The 20,240-nt window shown below is 52.8% G+C and overlaps 2 protein-coding genes across 2 annotated transcripts; both read right to left on the reverse strand.

The window, feature by feature from the left end:
* Positions 1 to 461: 461 nt before the first annotated feature.
* Positions 462 to 4,705, reverse strand: LOC101780319 (phenylalanine/tyrosine ammonia-lyase). The gene is made up of 2 exons (XM_004953096.4): positions 4,239 to 4,705; positions 462 to 2,577 (listed from the first exon to the last, which is right to left on the reverse strand). The coding sequence occupies exons 1-2, from the start codon at positions 4,601 to 4,603 to the stop codon at positions 846 to 848; spliced, it is 2,097 nt and encodes a 698-aa protein (XP_004953153.1). The 5' UTR covers positions 4,604 to 4,705; the 3' UTR covers positions 462 to 845.
* Positions 4,706 to 9,768: 5,063 nt separating this feature from the next.
* LOC101780720 (phenylalanine ammonia-lyase) lies at positions 9,769 to 14,377 on the reverse strand. Its single transcript, XM_004953097.4, has 2 exons — positions 13,804 to 14,377; positions 9,769 to 11,810 (listed from the first exon to the last, which is right to left on the reverse strand). The coding sequence occupies exons 1-2, from the start codon at positions 14,211 to 14,213 to the stop codon at positions 10,064 to 10,066; spliced, it is 2,157 nt and encodes a 718-aa protein (XP_004953154.1). The 5' UTR covers positions 14,214 to 14,377; the 3' UTR covers positions 9,769 to 10,063.
* Positions 14,378 to 20,240: the final 5,863 nt, after the last annotated feature.

A 20,240-nucleotide genomic window follows, 5' to 3' on the forward strand; every position in this document is an offset into this window, starting at 1 on the left:
CAGGGCATCATTTTCCCGGTCAAGTTGCTGGCATTGATTACAGCCCAGGAGCCAACTCCAGAGCGATTTGGACATTGCCCTAATCCTTTCTCTCCACTTTTGTCCCATGCGGTAGGTGGGAGTGGTGGCCGGTCACGCCGCCACGGGCAGAGCAATCGGCCGTGCGCTCTGCTCCCCCACTAGGCCACTAGTAAGCTATCATCAGCACAAAGCCAACTTCTTTTAAGTGTGTGGACCTTTTGCCGCTCTTGCAAGTTAACAACAATATAATAGCCACCATATAGATCGAACTTTTGCAGTTTTTCTCATTGATTTTGTTTATTGAAAAGTATCATCCTACTTCACCTGAGATAGCAAAAAGTAAAACAAATAAAAATGGGGCTCCTCTGAATAGCTTATACAAGATCAACACAGAAACATGAGACCTTATAGCAACCGATCAACGGCAGAAACATGAGCCGTTACAGTATATACTATATAGGAGCAAAACATTCTATTAGGTTATTCAGAAGAAGGAATTGAGTACAGTACCATTGGTTTACCCCAAAATACAACGTACAGGACCTTAGAAAACGCTGTCCGCCATGGCATGCACATCGCCGCTGGTGGCAGAGCAGCTACACAAAAAGAACAATGCCACACACGCACACTATTATGCTGCTTGGTTTGCCGGACCAGTCCGTCCGGGTCGGCGTGGCTCCGGACGACGTCGTCCGATGCTTTTTTTTGACGGACGAGTTGGTTTACGTGTAGTTTTATTCTTTCCATGTACTTTTTCTCTCTTCCTCTTCACCTCCTCCGGCCATGCACGGCTGCATGGATGATGGCGGCGGCGCCTGGCGTCCTTAGTTGATGGGCAGGGGCTTGCCGTCCCACTCCTTGAGGCACTCGAGCATGGGGTCGATGAGCTTGCCCTGGCTGATGCCGATGAAGACCTTGTTGCACTCCTCGCCCGGGGACTTGAGCTTCTCGCCGGTCAGGAACACGCAGCCGAGCTCCTCGCGGACGAAGCGGTACAGCGGGAACGACCGGCTGTCCTTGATCCGGTTCTCCACGGCGGCGGTGCCCTCGGCGACGGCGACGCGGGCGGCCTCCACCTCCTGGGGCAGCACCGCGCGCAGCTCCTCCTCGAACTTGGTGATCTTGGAGAACATGGAGGGCTCGTCGCCGCTGCTGAAGGCGTGGTCCACCAGCACGGCACGCAGCTTCTGCATCAGCGGGAGGCTGGCGCTGGCCGCGTCCTCGGCGTAGGTGAACACGCCCTCGCGGTCGATGGCGGTGATGAGGTCCTTCTCGCTGAAGCGCGCGCTGGAGAGGTCGCCGGTGGGGTTCATGGTCAGCACCTTCTTGGCCACCTGGGTCACGGTGTTCTTCACGGAGGTCTTGATGTTCTCCTCGAGGTGGCGCAGGTCGATGGCCTGGCAGAGCGCGACCATGTAGGTGGAGGACATGAGCTTGAGGATGTCGATGGCCTCGGCGGTCTTCCTGGCCGAGACGAGGCCGAGGGAGTTCACGTCCTGGTTGTGCTGCTCCGCGCTCTGCACGTGGTTGGTGATGGGGTTGCCGAGGTACTGGAGCTCGGAGCAGTAGGAGGCCATGGCGATCTCGGTGCCCTTGAAGCCGTAGTCAAGGCTGGGGTTGCGGCTGCCGGCCAGGTTGGAGGTGAGGCCGTTGTTGTAGAACTCGTTCACGAGCTCGGAGAACTGCGCGAACATGAGCTTCCCGATGTTGGCGATGGCGAGGCGGGCGTTGTCCATGGACACGCCGATGGGGGTGCCCTGGAAGTTGCCTCCGTGAAGCGCCTTGCCACGGTGGACGTCGATGACCGGATTGTCGTTGACCGAGTTGACCTCGCGCTCGATGGACTTGGTGGCGGCGCGGATGACCTCGATCTGCGGGCCGAGCCACTGCGGCGACGTGCGGAGCGCGTACCTGTCCTGCTTGGGCTTGAGCAGCGGGTCCAGCTCGTTGACCTTCTTGGCGTGCTTCATGAACTCGCTGCCCTCCAGGATGTGCTCCATGATGGCGGCGGCCTCGATGGAGCCCGGGTGGTGCTTGAGCTTGTGGGTGAGGTGGTCGGTGTACTCGGGCTTGCCGTTCATGACCTCGCAGAACACGGCGGACAGGACCTCAGAGAGGACGGCGAGGACGTTGGCGTCGTACAGCACGGTGGCCGCGAGCGCGGAGCCGACGGAGGTGCCGTTGACGATGGCGAGGCCCTCCTTGGGGTTGAGCTTGAAGAAGCCCCCCTCGATGCCCGCGATCTTGAACGCCTCGGCGGCGTCCACCTTCCTCCCGTCGGCGGTGACGGCCTGCGCGTTGGGGCGGCCCGTGATGAGGCCGGCGATGTATGAGAGAGGGACGAGGTCGCCCGACGCGGTGATGGTGCCCCGGAGCGGCAGGCACGGGCTGACGCCGGAGTTGAGCAGCTTGGTGATGGCCTCGAGGATCTCGAAGCGGATGCCGGAGTAGCCCTGGAGGAGGGTGTTGATGCGCACCAGCATCGCCGCGCGGGTGACCTCCGACGGCAGCGTGTGGCCGTCGCTGCCGGTGCCGAAGATCCCGGCGTTGAGATGCCTGCATGGGGGACCGGAGCGCACATGGTCAGTCGTCGTCTCAGATTCAGTTCCGGCCACCGCGGGCGCCGCGCGCGCACCGATCGCGACGAAAATCCGTTAATTAGCCAATTGCCAAGTTGCAGGACACCAAAAGAGTCCGGCTGACATTTTTTTATAAAAAAGAAAGAATCCGGTCGAACAATGAACACGGCCTGTTCTAGTGCTCTTTCTTTTTTTGTATCGGTATCCATGGGCTGAGAAAAGAAAACTTATTCAAAATTCTGACTTCCCCCCACACTTCCTCCCACAACCCACAAAAACCCGGCCGGACAATTCCAAACTCCCTGCTGACTTGACTTGTCCCACGCATTTCTATGAACAACTCCCTGCAGAGCCGTGGCCGGCGGCCACGCTTTCCCGGGGGTGCATGCCAGCGGCATGCATGCATGCGTGCGCCGCGCCCCTGTCGTCGGTTGGGTTCCGTCCGGGTGAGTGCAGGGCACGCAAGGCCTGCGCGCCAGTTGGGGTTTTGGGAGCTGGGACAAAGTTGGGAAAGAGGAGGTCGCACTCCGCAATGTTGAGTCTGCGGGCGCGCGAGGCGGAGGGCGGATCCCACGCGGCCCCGCCATGCGCTGGCCCGCGCGTGTTTTTTTCTCTCTTTTCAATTATTTTTTCTATACCAAGTAAATATTGTATATATGTACAAGTTATGTGTATAGATTTTTTTAACAATATTATCTCAAAAGTTATGATAAATATTATGCGTATAAGTTATGTATATCATGAAAGTTGTATTATAAAATTTATCACCTAAATTGTTGTTAGGAAAAAAGTTATGCGCACAAATTGTGCACGTAGGTTACACCTTTCAAAAAATAAAATACGAAGTTATTCTTACAAATTATTGAAATTGTGCTAAAAAATTATCTCATAAAAAATTATATTATAAAGTTATGAAGTTATGATATTCTTAAAATGAAAAGTTGCAGGATTTATTTTTTTTTAAAATGAAAAGGTTCGGGGAAAGGAGGGTGCTGTCCAGATTCCGCTCTGCCTTGTCGCACTCGCATCGCACCCAACCAGTAGGATTTGTCCAGATTTGGAACCCTTCGTCACCGTTTTCCTCGGCGGCACGATCGTTTTTAGTTTTGTTATGGTGGTGAAGCCTATCTTATTGCTATCTACGGTGAGGTGCTGATCTGTTGCCAACTTGCCACTACAGATTGTGAGTACACTGCTACTTCAGTGCTACACTGCATGAGGTCATGACTCATGAGGTGTCTGCTCCAGTACTGACAGCAAGGATTGCTGGTGGTCAGTGGATGAGCGTGCATTGATTTGCTCCCGTTTTTGCATGGATAGCTGCAGCCTCGCAGCACATGAATCTCAGGAAGAAAACGAAAAAGCACCGTGACAAAAAAAGAATCCTAGTACTTTAACAGGCGTGTGGGCCCCCGGTGGAGTCAGGGGCCGTTCGTGAGTCGTAATCGTAGCTGCCTGCCAGTCCCAGCGTGGAGGGGAGGCAAGGAACCGGGATCAGATCATTACCAACAGATCTGATCTACTCCAGCCAGCAGCCATGATCGAGTTAAATAATTGGCCATGGTGATTTGATTCAGGGTAAACACAAAACCACGGGAGCGCGAGCTAGAGCTAACGACGGTTTGTTCGTTTGTTTACCTGAGCAGCTCGACCTGGAGGGCCGGCCCGTCCTTGGTGCGGCGGTGGGAGGTGCCGCCGAACCCCGTGGTGACGCCGTAGATGTCGCCACCGTGGGCGATGCAGTCGAGGATCCACTCGCTGCTGGCCTTGACGCGGGGGCGGGCCTCCTCGTCGAGCTCGACGGCGACGCCGGACGCGTCCCTGGCGGAGGCGACGGCGGCCACCTGGCCCACGCGGAGGGTGGAGCCCTCGATCTTGACCACGGGCTGCCGGGCCTGCGCCACCATCCGCTTCACCTCGTCCAGGTGGCTCCCGGCCAGCTCCGCCGCCGCCGCGCCCCAGTTGAGCGGGTCGTTCTCCACGATCAGGCCGTTGCCCGCCATTGCTAGCTAGTGGTGGTGCGGTGGAGGAGGAGGGAGGGGGGTGGTGCTGGTGCCTGGTGGAGAAGAAGAGCCGGAGGAGGTGGCGAGCTCTTCTTGGAGGGAAACGGCGGGGAGGCCGCGCTTAAATAGGGGGCCGGGCACGCCGGGTGGGCGGGTTTAGGTGAGCCGAGCGGAGCCCAGCTCTCCTCCCTCCCTCCCTCTGCTCTTCTTTCCTCGTGGCATGGTTGGTGAATGATGGGGTGGATCTCAAAGTAAAAAAAAAGCTTTCTAATTTCAATCTTAATCATATTTTTTTATATAATATTCCAGTGCCTTTCTCTTGGATTTCTACCTCTCCTCCTACTACTACCAATGATCTCTCCTCTCTTGGGAAAGGTTTATTTGATGGGCACTGGACCGGGCCGGAAGGTGGAGGCCGGACAAACAAACGCCACCAACCCTGAAAACGAAAACAGGGCCGCTCGCCCGTGGAGAAACCGGGGTGGTTGGCCGCGGCCAATTATTGCGTGTGCCACTCGTAAGAAATCACCCGTTCCAGTCCAGTTCAGGCGCCCCACTTCTCCTCTTCGTCGTCCCCGTCTCTGTGTGCGCCGGTTGTTTACTACGTGCGCGGACCGTCAGGCTCAGGCGCTCGACGCTCGGTCTCCGGCTCAGCTTCCTGTCCCCTCTCCCTGTAGCTGTTGCTGGGCTGGCAACTCCAGCCGGCGTGGCGTGGGATATGTTAATCCGTTCCGGCAGTTGGGTTGTCTGCTGACCGCGCTGATGACAGGGCGACAGCAGGCAGCGCGATTTTGTTTTATGATCCACTGAGTGCTGACCGTCATCGTGTCAGCCAGACAGGCCGCGCACGGGCGCCGTCCTTCCGCTCGTGAGGTCGTCCTTTATGGGAGAACGCGAACAGAGACAGATACAGCTCTGATGATCACCACCAGGCACCAGAATGCTGCGAGACAACAACGCTATCCAGACAAAATTCTGGTCAGCATTCAGCTGTGGTGATCATTCTTTTTCTTATCTTTGTCCCTTTTTTTTTTAAAAAAAGACACTAACTAGTGTTTCAAATATGATATTTTAAAAGGCGACACTAACTGGTGTTTCAAATATGATATATAATGAAGAAATAAGAATTTGACAAGTCATTTTGATTTTTTTCATACATAGAAAAAGATTATATATCTAGAAAAGTTAAAATAATTTGCGATTTAGAATGGAGTGAGTATTGTGTTGCATCACATTGGATCCAGAACGAATCCTCATCAGTTTCTAGTTCCAAAAGAGAGGCACGTGAAAATCTTCAAACTCACTTGAATTGAATATAGTATATATTTCTGTTGGAAGACTCACTCCAGAATAAAATTGATCGGTATGCCCAGCTGTTGCAGATTTTCACTTTTCAAAAAATAGCTGTTGCAGATTTTGCACCTATTCCCGAATTATCTTGGGCCACACAAATATTTGAGCCCAATTGGTAAATATGTTCTCGGCCATGTCTTGATGGACCTTGCACACTTCTGGTTCTTATCTCTTTCCCAATAAACGCATCGGCAGCTTGTTCAGCTGATTTGTTGTGAGAAAAAAATACTGTTTGGTGGCTGATAAGCTGAAGCGAACAGAGCAAAGGTTTCTCTGACAGGCTTCTCAGCGTTAACCGTTAAATGCACCTGACCTGCTTGTATATCCCTCGCTCCTTTCAGCATCATAACCCTATCCAGTGTCCCAGTCGATCCATGGCCTGCACACATAAACCCGTGAACGTACACTCTTCGTTGTTGGTAGTTGGTACACGTGGTCAATTGTTCGCTCTGAAATCTGATACTGCTACAGATTTTCCTTCTGAAGTCAATCCACGACAAACTGTGCTGATTTGGACATTTCGACTTTAGGGAGGGCGAAACTAAACATGCAAGTCCAATGGCACTACCTAGCGAGCCAAAAAAAGGAGCTTTTTTGACTTGGTTGCATGCTTTTTTGAGATAGAAGGTTGGTTGGACCCCGCCTCCAGTGGTTGGAACAAACATTGCTGGTGACTGGTGAGAGGAGCCACGTCACTCCAAGGTTTAGGTCAATCAGCTAGATGTCCTCGGTCACCAGCTAGAACGTAACGATGCGTTTCGGATTGAGATGTACAGTCTGAACAGTCCTCTCTGAAGAAAAATGGTAGGAGTGGGTGAGCTGTGAGCATGCGTCTTGGTTTGGCTCACGCTTCAGAGAAGGTGGTCGAGACGGCGACACCAAAATGGCTCACGGTTATTGCTAGTCTCTGATCTCTTGTCGCCGTTGAGCTAAGAATTCAAGAATCTACCAAATGCTAGGTAGGGTATGTTTGATTTCGGCCCTGTTTAGTTTCCCCCAAATTTTCAACTTTGACACTATGCAAAAAGAAGATTTCCCATCACATCAAACTTACGGTACATGTATAGAGTACTAAATGTAGACGAAATTAAAACTAATTGCACAATTTTGTTGTACTTTGCGAGACGAATCTTTTGAGCCTAATTAGTCAATGTTTGGATAATAATTCACAAATACAAACGAAATACTACAGTTGCGCATTTATAACAAAATGCAAACTTTGCCACTCCTAAATCGGGAACTAAGCCTTCCTTGTGCTAGCGAGTACCATGCTGGCACTAGGCAGGTGCAGACTGCACGGCACCAACCAATTCAGAACTAGATAATGTTGTCCTTGTGCCTGTACGTGCAGTTGGCGAATTCAATGGAGCCTTGGACCTTGCGGCAAGATGACGCCATGTTCGGCGAAATCATGCAGAAAAATGGCCAGTCTGGTGCTAATGAGCAACCTGTACTGTTCATCATCCATGGCGCCCATATGAATCATGATCACGCTTCATATAAAATGATTGGAGGCGGCATGAAGGAGTCTTCTGAATGTGATCGCCACACAATGTCACTTAACTAGGAACCGCATTGGGAAAATATTCGGTGCAAACCACCTCCTCGGTGGAAATGTAAAAACTCCTAAAAAAATCATACTTAAAAAAATTGAAATGATGCACATCCATAGACACACTGTGTGGTAAAAAGATAGGATGCAAAACCGTTTTGCAAAAATTCATACAAAAATGACAATTTCAAGTGCATATGCATTAGAAGACCAATTTCCAAGAATTTTATCCTTCATTGCTTATGCACATGGGATTTGTCGTTTTCATTTGAATTTTTCTAATTTGAGTTTGCATCCCAACTTTTATCACAAAGTACATCTATGGATGCACTATGGGTGTGTGTCGTTTCATATTTTTCGAATATGATTTTTGAAGGAATTTTCACGTTTCCACCAAGAGGGTGGTTTGCATCGAATATTTTCCCGCATTGCAAGGGCGTCAAGTTGGCTGCATTGAGGTGTTAGCTATCACAGGGGAGATGCTATCAGTGAGGAGGACTGGTCATGACCTCATGGCGTACAGCAAAAAGCTTGAGGTGCAGTCACGCATAAGGAACGTTGACGTCTGAACTACAACCTGGGAACCTTAATAAGGGCCCCTTTGGTAGGGCTCTTTCAACAGCTTCAGGAGGAGCTATACCAAACGTCTAAATCTAAAATGGCTTCAGTGGTGGAGCACTGAAGGAGCCGTTCACACAAATGAACTGAGGTGACGGAGCCGAAAATAGCAGCTCCGCTCAGGTCCTCCTCATCTCCACAAGCACGAGTACAAAATTGCCCCTCAACTTTTGCTATTACAACAGGAATGCCACCGTGCCTCTCCATCCCTCACCCCCTCTTACCGGCAGCGTGGCAGCGTGCAGTCGGCCAGATGACCACTGACAGCTGGTCTAGGTGCTTCACGCCCTGTTCCTACCCTAGCTGGCGCTAGCACGACCGCGCCGCTCGGCGTGGGCGCAGGCACCTGGCTCTGCGGCCTAGCCTCGACTGACATCAACGGATGCCTCGTGCAGCCCGGGCCAGCAGCACCAGAGACGATGCGGCAGCAGCACGCCAGCACGCATGTGGATGGATGGAGGGAGCGACGCGTTGTGGCGTAGAGTAAAAGAGGATGGAGCTGGAGTGCACCGCCGTGAGAAAGGATAAGGAAGAGTCAAAGAATAAGGAGCAATAAAGAAGGGAGAAAAGGATAAAAAAAAGAAGGGAGAAAAATGGAGGGAAAAAAGGAAAAAGAAAGATAAATTATTAGTTTAATCTATAATTATATGTGTTAATCCTTTTCTATTTCATATGAAATTACAAATATAAATTGAAGAAAAGTACAAATTCATTTGTACAACAAGTGAAATAGCTAGGGGTACATTGGACATTTGACATCTTTCATTCATTTATGAAAAACAGGAGAAGCCATTTTGCCAAACGGTTTTCTAAAACGGCTTCAGCTCCACCACAGAAGCTACTTCACCAAAGGAGTTAGAGCCGGAGCCGTTTTTGGAGGAGCCGAAAGCCCTGCCAAAAGGGCCCTAATATTTTTTGCAGCCGACACAGCGTTTGTGCCCTGGATAGGATGAGCCGACATGCCATGCAGAGAAGTTTGGTGCTGCAAGTTTCTTTTGCATTATCATCTAGCTGGTTAACATCTCAAACACAAACTCGACATTTTCAGGATATATATAATTTATTTAAGGAGAGCTGAACCGATCTGCGAGAAAAATAAAACACAGATTTTCGGGGGAGATATCCGAAGGTGCCTAACAAAACGGCACATAATAGTTTCAATTTATCTACCACATGCCACAAGTGTTTCATGGACATGTTAACCTTGGTGGTACCCACCTGTCAGCCTTACGATAGAGTGTTGTGTGGTGGAACATGTTAACCTTGGTGGTACCCACCTTAGTAGCATGTGGAGGAGTTCCTCCTGCCACCGAATCTTGACGGTGCCAGGAATCTAATTTCCTGACAAAGCCAGAAATCTGATTGCTTGACGTAGGCAAGTGCCGATCATATTTCCGACGTGGTAGGTATAGGATAACGAACTGCAAACAGTTCAATCATCCTTGGGAGTAGCTCGATTCAACGAACAGTGGTTGGCCACCAGCAAAAGGGTAGGAAAGGCACCCGCCAGGCGCAGCCCAACGCTCAAAACATGCCTGTCCCTTGCACTCCACGGCATCAATCCATCATGCTGTCCCAGTTTCAGAAGCAGCCAAGCCATGAACCAGGCCAAAACGATGAGCATTATCCAACTCAATGTGAGAGACATGCCAAGCGTGCTTCATTGTAGAACAAAATAATTTACTTTACCCCCAACTTACAAGTTAAGAACAGTAAAAGTTTCAGAAGCTGCAGATGCCCAGGCAATGCACATCGCAGGCCATGGCGTCTCAGCACCGGGAACACAACAACATTCACATGAACTTTTAGCTACAAGGGAACGGTAAAATATAGAGAGTATCATCAGCTAGACTGATCGTAAAACTTCACAATGGTCTTGAAATGCTATACTTTTGTTTTTCTTGTGTATGGAGGTGTTCTCTCCTCCTGTGGGCAGTTCAGCAGAGCGGCAGGGGCTCGCCGTTCCACTCCTTGAGGCACTCGAGCAGCGGGTCGATGTGCTTGCGCTCGTTGATGGCCACCAGCACCTTGTTCAGCTCCTCGCCGGGCGACCGCGTCTTCTCGCCGGTGAGGTACTCGGCGCCGAGCTCCTCGCGGACGAACCGGTACAGCGGGTAGGAGCGGCACTCCTTGATCCTGTTGGGGACCATGGGTCTGCCGCTCTCCACGGCCGCGCGCGCGGCCTCCACCTCCTTGGGCAGCGCGGCGCGGACCTGCTGCTCGAACTCGGCCACCTTGGCAAAGATGGAGGTCTCCACGACACGCTCGGCGTCACCGTTGGCCAGCGCGTGCTCGATCAGCACCGCGCGGAGCTTCTGCATCAGTGGGTAGTTGGGGCTGCACGGGTCGTCCGCGTACGCGAACACCGCCTCCCGGTCGATCGCCGTCTGCAGGTCCTTCTCGCAGAAGCGCGCGATGTGGAGGCCGCCCATGGCGTTCATGCTCAGGGTCTTCTTGGCCACCTGAGTCACGCAGTTCTTCACCGCGGCCTTCATGTTCTCCTCGAGGTGGCGCAGGTCGATGGCCTGGCACAGGGCGATCAGGAACGTGGAGGTCATGAGCTTCAGGATCTCGATGGCCTCGGCGGTCTTCCTGGAAGAGATGAGGCCCAGCGAGTTCACGTCCTGGTTGTGCTGCTCCGCGCTCTGGACGTGGTTGGTCACCGGGTTGCCCAGGAACTGCAGCTCAGAGCAGTAGGAGGCCATGGCGATCTCAGCGCCCTTGAAACCGTAGTCCAGGCTGGGGTTGCGCCCACCAGACAGGTTGGAGGGCAGGCCGTTGTTGTAGAAGTCGTTCACCAGCTCGGAGAACTGCGCGAACATGAGCTTGCCGATGGCGGCAAGGGCGAGACGGGTGTTGTCCATGGACACACCAATGGGAGTGCCCTGGAAGTTGCCGCCGTGGAGCGCCTTGCCACGGGAGACATCGATGAGCGGGTTGTCGTTGACGGAGTTGATCTCGCGCTCAATGGACTTGGTGGCGAAGCGGATGACTTCGATCTGTGGGCCGAGCCACTGCGGCGAGGTGCGGAGCGCGTATCTGTCCTGCTTCGGCTTCATCAGTGGGTCGAGCTCGCCGAGCTTCTTAGCAAGCTTCATGTAGGAGCTGCCTTCCAAAATGTGCTCCATGATAGCGGCAGCCTCAATCTGTCCCGGGTGGTGCTTCAGCTTGTGGGTCAGGTGGTCGGTGAACTCTGGCTTGCCGGTCATGACCTCGCAGAACACAGCGGAGATGACCTCGGCCATGATGGCGAGCACGTTGGCCTCAAAGAGGACGGTCGACGCAAGACCAGAGCCCACGGCCGTACCGTTGACCATGGCGAGCCCTTCCTTGGGCTGCAGCTCAAAGAACCCATGCTCGATGCCGGCGATCTTGAACGCCTCGGCGGCGTCCACTTTCCTGCCGTCGGGGGCCACCGCGACGGAGTTCTGGCGGCCCGTGATGAGGCCGGCGATGTAGGAGAGCGGGACGAGATCGCCCGACGCGGTGATGGTGCCCCGGAGCGGCAGGCATGGGGTGACGTTGGCGTTAAGCAGCTTGGCGATGGTCTCGAGGATCTCGAAGCGGATGCCGGAGTAGCCCTGGAGGAGGGTGTTGATGCGCACGAGCATCGCCGCGCGGGTGGCCTCGGCCGGCAGCACGTGGCCGTCGGCGCCGGTGCCGAAGGCGCCGGCGTTGAGGAATCTGTCATACGGAAACGGACAAAAGAGAGGTCAGTTCAGAGCTGCGACCGGCATCCGTAAAAAAATTGAACAATAACTTGGTCAGGATTTACAGTCCATATTGAATTATTTAATACTGTGCCGACTTGTGAGTTTAGGTTATGAAATTGGAATAGGCCTACCACTTAATTTATACTTCACATAACAAGGAAATATGCTATCAAGTCTTGATCTTGACACAAAGTGGATTAGTACTACCTAGTCACTAGTTAGACACGTCTTTTTGTTCGAGACAGTGTAACAGCTAATGGCATTTTGTGTTGCTACACCGACAGATATGCAGAGTTGTCGGTGCAAGTAAAGTATTGTATGCGTCCATTTTGCCAGCTTGGGTAACGGAAAAAAGAGGGCCTTTGGACCTTATCTGCCAAAAGTCTCAAAGAAGCTTCCCGGATATGAGAAGTGGAACAAGTCCACATGCTGTGATTAGTTGACTGCTTAACAAATTTTCTAATTTTTTATTGTTGCATCATAGATGTTCCATTGATGACACGTCCAAGTTCTATATAGTTCTTTGGCTCTATCAAAAAGGAAAATTTTGCAGAAACGTATGATTAGCCTTTTTGTTTGGTATAAAAAGGCGGAAAGAAAAATGCTACTACCACTCATGTTGCTCGGCTGCTAACGTGTTCCAGCTCTGACGGAGCCCCTGTTCTGCTGACCCATTCCGGGCTTCCGGCCGCTGTCCAGCAAGCACCGTGCCCTTGCCCTACCAACTCGTTAGACGGCGTGGGTGACCGTGAGAGCTCTCGCAACGCGCAACAGCAGCGGCGGCTCACCTAATTTTCAGCGGCGTCGTGACGCGAGCACACCGCCCCATCCCTATCCGGCAAGCGGCAAACCAGCCAGCCAACCCCACCCACCCAACCACGTCGTCGCCATGTGCGCGAGAAAGACTACGCGGTGCTGAAGACTTTGCACGTCCACGTTGCCCCCGCCGAGCACGAGGCGCGCGATGGCGCCACCCCACCAGCACCCAACCCGATCGCCGAGCAAAAAAGCTGGCTGGCTCGGCGCGGCCGCGGCGTCATCGGTCGGGTTCGCTCGCGTCAAAACTTTTTGAAACAGCCCAGCGTCGGCGGCAGCAGGGCATCTTCTTCCCTCGAGATCCCACAATCCCCGGGGGAAAATGGGAATAAATTGCGAAATCAGGGAGCCTTGGCTGGCCGAGCTGGCGGTGACCGGTGACTAGTGAGCTAAACCGGGCGCGGACGCCGACGCGACCGGCCAACCCCGCGCGAGCGGCGGGGCTCCCGCCGCCTGCCGAGCTGTCGAGCCAGGCCGGCGGCCGCTTTTTGTGTTGTGTATGATCGGTGGGTGGGGACAAAGATGCCCCACCGAACAGTAGCAGTACACCTAAAGATTGGGGGTCTGCAAGCACCGTGGGCCAGTGATTGCGTCCATCAGCCCGTGTCGGTAGCCCGTGCAGGTACGGTGCATCCTACTACTCGGTTTGCATGTGAAATGAAAACTGCTCGCCAGCTAGAGCCTGGATGATCTGTGGACTGCTGTATCTCTGCTTTAATTTGGATGCATGCATGATAGGAGACTGATTTACGGTGCTTGTTCAGTTTTTATGATGTAGACCAGTAACTCGATCGATTATGAAAAGTTTGAGCTAGCTAGCCTAGTTTATGTTTATAGCCAACCCCACCAACGACCTAGCTAACTACACCCGTCTTTTCTTGCTTGGAAACTGATGGAATCCCGTGCGGCAACAGTAAACTACTAGCCGGAGCACATGCAGCCGCGCGGCTGGCGCGAGCGCAGGATCTCGTGAACAAACCACCTCGCAAAACTAGTTTCCGTGGATCATCTAATCTAACCACGAACTACTACCACTCTAAAGTTCAAACTGAATAGTACTACGTACTAATAAGCTCAGAATTAAACTGCCGAAAAAAAGGACATTACTAGTAGCCAATAGTAAAAGCGAGCAAGAACCGCAAAGTCACCTGATGAGCTCCCTCTGGAGCGCGCCGCCCTCCTTGGTGCGGCGGTGTGAGGTGGCGCCGAAGCCGGTGGTGACGCCGTAGCTGTCGGTGCCGTTCATCATGCTGTTCATGACCCAGTCGCTGCTGGCCTTGACGCGCTCGCGGGCGGACTCGTCGAGCTCGACGCGGGCCTCACCGGCGCCCGCGGCCACGGCGGCCACCTGCGCGATGCTCAGGCTCGCGCCCTGGATCTTCACCAGCGGCTCCCGGAACTCCGCCACCATCCGCTTCACCTCGTCCAGGTGGCTCCCGGACAGGTCCTCCGCGGCCTTGCCCCAGTTCAGGGGGTCGGCGCGCGGCGCCGCCGCCTGAGCCGACATGCACAGGCCGTCGCCGTGAAGGGAGCGGACGAGGCCGGTCTCGCACTCCATTGCAGCGGCACAGAAGGTGAACTCGAACAAAAGCAGTAGAGACTAGTAGTTGGGGGAACACAACAAGAGGAGTAATGCTACTAGCGTATTATTAGTATAGCTAATTGCGTGACTGTGTTGTAGAAGAAGAGCTTGTGGAAACCCAGGCTCTTCCTGAGGAGGGAGGGAGGGGGCCGGGGGCGCTTAAATAGCGTGGCCACGGGTGGGGGAGGTTGTTGGGGTCAGAGACTGGCATGGCATGGGGTGGTAGGTTGTTGGCGAGCCGAGCTGACCCCGCCCCGGCCCTTGGATGGGCCGGCCAACCATCCGCCGATGCGCGCCACGCCAGTGGCCAGCGCGGCAGCTGGCCTGGGCGCAGCCGGCCCGGCCGAGCGCGTGGCCGCCTGCCGGCCGTCCGCGCACCCGGGGCGCCTGGGAAATAGGACACCGACCCGGCGCCGGTCTCGGCTCGATCGGGCTCTGGTTGGGTTGGGGCTGGAGCCGGCCGGACGACGGGCGCACCGCACCAGCAGCTACGGTTGCGGTGGTGGGTGGCGAGTTGGCGACTGAGTGCGACGGGGTTGGTGGGGGAGCCGGTGTGTGGACGCGAGCTCTTGCCAAAGTCTTACGGTCTCGGTCAGTCGGGTGGGTCCGTTGGTTTGGTCCCTTCCGTCCCCCGCCCGGACCTTACACACGCAAACACTTCGACATTGGAGACGCTGCAAGCGTTGCGAAGTGTCGCAAGAAAACGGCACGAAATGACGAGTTCACTTCGTCACATTAGCATTCGATCACTAGTCTCGATCGGTGATAGTGTCTTAAGTGGAGATCAACTACTCAGAAACCGCAGCGCGGTTCCTCTGATTGCAATTTTTGTCCGATTCCGCTGAGAGCAGGCAGCGGATTGGAGCAGACATGCCTCTGCAGAAAAAAATGCAGAGACTGGACTCAAAAGTTTCGCAAGGTCAAGGCAGTCGTTCCATGTCCGATTCCGCACCAACATGAGAACTTCCAAGGAAAGCAAGAAGGCGCTCCAGATCTGGCGCAGCAACCTGTTAGCTTCCCCGGTGATTTGCCACTTGAGGAGGCGCCTCGCGATGTGGGCAGGGCACCAACTTGAGATAAAACAATCATTGATCGATATGATCTTCAGAAGTTCAGAGAAATGCATCATGGAGATTCCACGCTTTACCCCTCTTTGGACGATGCAGCCACGCGCAGGGCGGATTATTATACTGTTTGGGCCGGTAGAGGGCAGGTGCTGCAAGGCAACATCCATGTAGTGCACGAACTGCAACTCTTTTCGATTTTGTATTTTTTTTTCTGTAGCGATGACACTATTATCACACGGTTGGTAACAACGAAGTCATGGGGAGCATTAGCCAGATGAACTCATAGTGCGCGGCGACTAAGCAGGCACATGTGACATGACTGCTGTTTGAAAGGAAAGGCACAAAGACGACCATATGGTCCAGATTTATGATATTTCCCAACAATTGGTCCAGATTTTACAGTAAAGATTTTCCCTCTCTTGGTGGTGTTGCCGCGTTCTTAATGTGGTTGCCGTTGCCAAGGTCGGGTTAGCATTGTCAATGACCTCGTTCACCTGCCTCTATCGATGTCTCATTTCTGTATGCCTGCCTCGATGGATGTCTCACTTCTTATGGCTCATAATCTAATTTACTAAGATGGAACCATCATGTGTTGTTTCGTCCCTCTTCGTTCAACCTACATATTTAGTTTTTGCAAACCTACCACTAACTGTCTCCAGATTTGTGAAGTTTATGCCATTCCTAGCGTAGTGCGGGAACTCACAAAACGATGCCCGTCCCACCCCTCCCCCTCCCTGGAGAGGCGATGCCCATGGCGACTCCCCGCCGAAACACCAAAACCTGCCCAGATCCGCCACCATAGCAACCTCCACCAACCATCCCACTACAGATCCGAATGCCCAGAAGAGGATCTACAAGCGCATCCAAGTCTTGTCGGGGATGGGCCCGCGGCGAGAGAAATCAAGCGGAGCGAAGACCAAAAGCAAGATCCGAATCCTAGCAGTGGAGCAAATGTTCTGGAGGAGTCACCACCGATGGAATCGCATCACATCGAGGACGCGCAACCCCAGAAGCAAGAGCTCAAGCCTGAGGCCATCATCCTCCCGGATCTCGTTCAAGATTTGCGAAGACAGGATAGATTCAAGTTGACGCGTCTGGGAGCAGGCAGTGCAGACGACAAGGCTCATCAAGAAGAGATGCCATAGGTCAAATCCTCAGCGGCGCCACGGGGGATGGGGCTCGAGGGCGGTGAAGCGGATCCATTGGCCCTGGACATCATTCAACGACAAGCCAACCAAGAGATCCACCCAACTCCGCCAACTGCATTAGTTATGGAGCAAGAGAAACCAAGATTCACCCGAGCAGAGAAGGGGAAAAAGATTGAGGCAGAGCAGGGGCAAGGATGACGGGCAAGGATGACGGTAAGCTCCACCCAATACCGTTGAGAGGAGTAACTCCCCCAGAAATTGGAACTTGTAGCAGGGTGAATGCTCAAGCTCAAAGGAGGCATATGGCCATCAATTCCCCCCTCGTTCCAGCTCATGGCGCAGTCAGCAGTAGCACAAAGATCCATCCTCCAGCAAATCCTCAAGGACACAACATGACAAACCCAGCAGATCAGCAGTGCAGGTCGATGAACATGGCTTTCAGATTGTCAAGCCAGCATACTGGTGGCACAATATCGGAGAGCATTCAAGAGAGGAAGCACCGCCCCACCAACCGGACATGGCAGAACAGAGGAGGAAAAGGTACATTGAGCATGTTAGGGAAAAATACCTTAACTGTTTCTCCACAAAACACAGTGTTGCATAATGTAGACACACCACTAAATGCTAGATGTGTCTTCAATCGGGGCACAAAGCCTTCACCTGCCCATCCAAGAGGAGTCGATTTAAGCAGCCCTCACTTGAAGCTCAACAGCACAACACCAACATCCACCAAGCCGCTACTGGCTGCGCCATTCACAACTACCTGCAAGCAGCAAGAGGCGAGTTTGCCACCATGGCGACGTACCCGGGCAGCTCGCGCGCCCGGCCGAACTTCGCGGTCTGCGCGATCTCTGTGACTGGGGCAATCAAGCGCAAGAGGGAGGCTTTGATTGGCAAGCTGGCTCAATGGCAATAGCCACGACACACAGCCACGATACATCATCGACGCCCTCGATGAACAGCTCCACATCAGCCGCCACGAGGTGCGCGTCGTCAAGCACTTCCCTGAGCAGTACCTCGTGTTCTTCTCCGACAGCTGCGCCTACCACCGCGTCCTCAACCACTACGGTGTCTGCAACCGTGGATGAGTGTTCAACTTCGAGCTATGGAATGAGCGCCAGAACGTGGTGGAGAGCAAGCTGAAGTTCAGGACCAGGCTGCGCATCTAGGGCTTGCTGGTGCATGCCTGGTCAGAGGAGGTGGCGACCCAAGTCATTGGGCAGCACTGCGCTATCCACTACGTCGAGGAGGCCGCACGCTATTAGGAGTGTACCAGGACCTATGATCTTTGGGCATGGTCCTCCAACCCCAGCAAGATACCGAAGAAGGTGCTGCTCACCATCGCCGACCTCGACAGAGAGCAACCAGCCACTAACATCCCGCGGCACCTCGCCGAGCTCAACCACGACCCACCGGAGGACTTCAAGGGAGCCTACGACTACAAGTTGCACATCCACCTGGATGTGGTGGAGGACCTCTCCTTCCTTCGGGGCAGAGGTGGAGGAGATGGACTGTACAACTGGAAGCCGAGGCATGAGTTCCTGTGGAACTACGGGGCCTTGGACTCCTTGGGTGAGTGGCGCAACGGCTAGAACCATGAAAACACAGGCAACCACGACTACCATCCCCGCAGGGATAGAGATGACCACGACGACAACTACCATCGCGGCACACGTCACCACCACAGTCTCTCTTCCTGGGGAAGGGCGACAAGATGCCGGGGACCAGTGGAAGATTGCTACAGCAGCAACCACCACCATGGTGGTAACCAGGGACACTCTGGTTATCGCAACAGAGCCATGGACGCTTCACCAGGCTAGACCTCTAGAGAGTGTCCAGGAATGGCATGACGCAAGAAGAACAAGGGAGGCAAGAGGGTCTCCTTTGCCAATCCACTAGAGCAGATCCTGGGTGAGTCGAAACCAGCTGCCTTGGAACTTAGTTGTCTTTTCCCTCAACATGCTTGTGTGCCTCTTTCGTTGTCTGATCTGAGAAGTGAGTGGGTTGATCCCATGAAGGAAGAGACATTCCTCAATCTTTTATAGGCTTAACATCCAAGGAGAGCCATATCCTGAGCATGCTGAACTCTGCGGTAGGATGGACTCCAGTTGCTTCACCAGGTAGAGCTACTGTAGAAGATGTGGAGCTAGAACAAGGAGAACTGCCTAAACCAGAGGAAGACAATGTGCACCTGCCGAGCAGCCTCACCACACCACCGTAGGTCTATCATGAAATCGCCCATGAGATCCCTCAAGTTGACATTTGTAGTAGGGAGATTTTAATATTGATAAATCTAGGAACACAAGCATCCCAAGAAGGGATCAATCTCTAGGAACACAATTTGCAATGAAACTATTTTGCCTAGCACACCACCGCCTATACAACAGAGTGACACTTTTGCACCCCCAGGAGAACCTTAATCAAGCTAATGCTGACTTCAACATTAATGTTTTGAGATGAAAAAATAATGGTCTGAACATTAGTAGCAATGAGGATAACAACAACAACAACACCAACACTAACAATGGAAATTTTAATGATTTGGCAGCGTTTATTGATTTTATAGCATGCAAACCAAATCCACTTTTCCTGAACCCACCCCAAGAACCAATTATATACAAGCTGTTGAGGCCCAGTCTGAACCAAGCACTACACAGAGGAAAAAGCAACAGACTAGCTGACAAGCTTAATCCAGAAAAAGATAGCATCCAGTTAGCCTAAATTGTGCTTAGCAACAAACTTGGTGAGTTATCCCCTAAGGCAAAAGGGAAGTCTAATCCTGATTTTAATCATCTGGCGCAGCACCTTCCAAAGCCACTGAATGGTTTGAAGATGGAGGCAATCAAGACACTAGTCGAGAAAGGGAACCAGCCCAAGAACAAGAAGAGAGCCAAGGTCAATCTGGTGCCGTGCGGTGAGATGGAGGCCCAGAGGGCCTAGAAGGAGGCCCACTGCTTTTTGGGCCTATCTGTCTGCATTTAATCATTTTTAATTCGGTCATGTTTGAACCAGAATTTGAACTCGTTTGGGCCTGTAATCTGTAATAGGCTGGCAATTTGGTCCTGCAGCTTTAGCGGTGCTTTGTAATGGCCAAAAGGACCAGCACCAACGTCCATGAAGTTTGCCAATCCGTCCTCGTTGCAACGCCCCAGCGAGAACGCACGTCTCCAGGGACCAGTAGGCTTTGTATTTAGCCATAGCACCCAGCCTTTTAAGTTGCAAGTGATTTTTCGTTGTGTTTTTAGTTCAAGTTGTAAGCAAAATCCCCATGTTGCAAGAGAATTGTAATATGTTGTGTTGGAATGTTCATGGACTTAACGCAGTATCCAATTGGGCTAGTGTACGCAATGCTGTGCACTCTTCAGGAGCAATGATAGTTTGCCTTCAGGAAACAAACATTGCGCAGTGGACAACAAGGCTTGTAGCGGGTACCTTAGGGAAAAATTTTGCGAAAAACTTTGTGGCATTACTAGCATCCGGCACAAGAGGAGGCATAGTCCTAGCAGCGGCAGAAAATCATTTCAACTTACAAGTTGTCTCTACCGCTGAGTACACAATAACTACAAAAAATCACCATGAAAGCGGAAGATAATGCCTGGACACTCATGGGTGTCTACGGCCCTCAAAATGACCATGACAAACTGATTTTCCTTGATGAACTGAAGAGTCTGAAAGACCAGGTGCTACCAGAATGGCTCATAGTCGGAGATTTTAACCTCATATACAAGGCGGAGGACAAGAGCAATAACAGACGTAACAGAAACTTGATGCGCTGGTTTAGAGAGGCC

Source organism: Setaria italica, chromosome I (genome assembly GCF_000263155.2).
Source record: "Setaria italica strain Yugu1 chromosome I, Setaria_italica_v2.0, whole genome shotgun sequence".
NCBI classification, from domain to species: Eukaryota; Viridiplantae; Streptophyta; class Magnoliopsida; order Poales; family Poaceae; genus Setaria; species Setaria italica.

Bases quoted from the DNA above. Each gene is read 5' to 3' on its own strand.
- LOC101780319 (XM_004953096.4), bottom strand. From the start codon at position 4,603: ATGGCGGGCAACGGCCTGATCGTGGAGAACGACCCGCTCAACTGGGGC. The intron at 2,578-4,238 runs GTAAACAAACGA...TCCCCCATGCAG, and splicing joins CTCCAGGTCGAGCTGCTCAG to GCATCTCAACGCCGGGATCT.
- LOC101780720 (XM_004953097.4), bottom strand. From the start codon at position 14,213: ATGGAGTGCGAGACCGGCCTCGTCCGCTCCCTTCACGGCGACGGCCTG. The intron at 11,811-13,803 runs GTGACTTTGCGG...TCCGTATGACAG, and splicing joins CTCCAGAGGGAGCTCATCAG to ATTCCTCAACGCCGGCGCCT.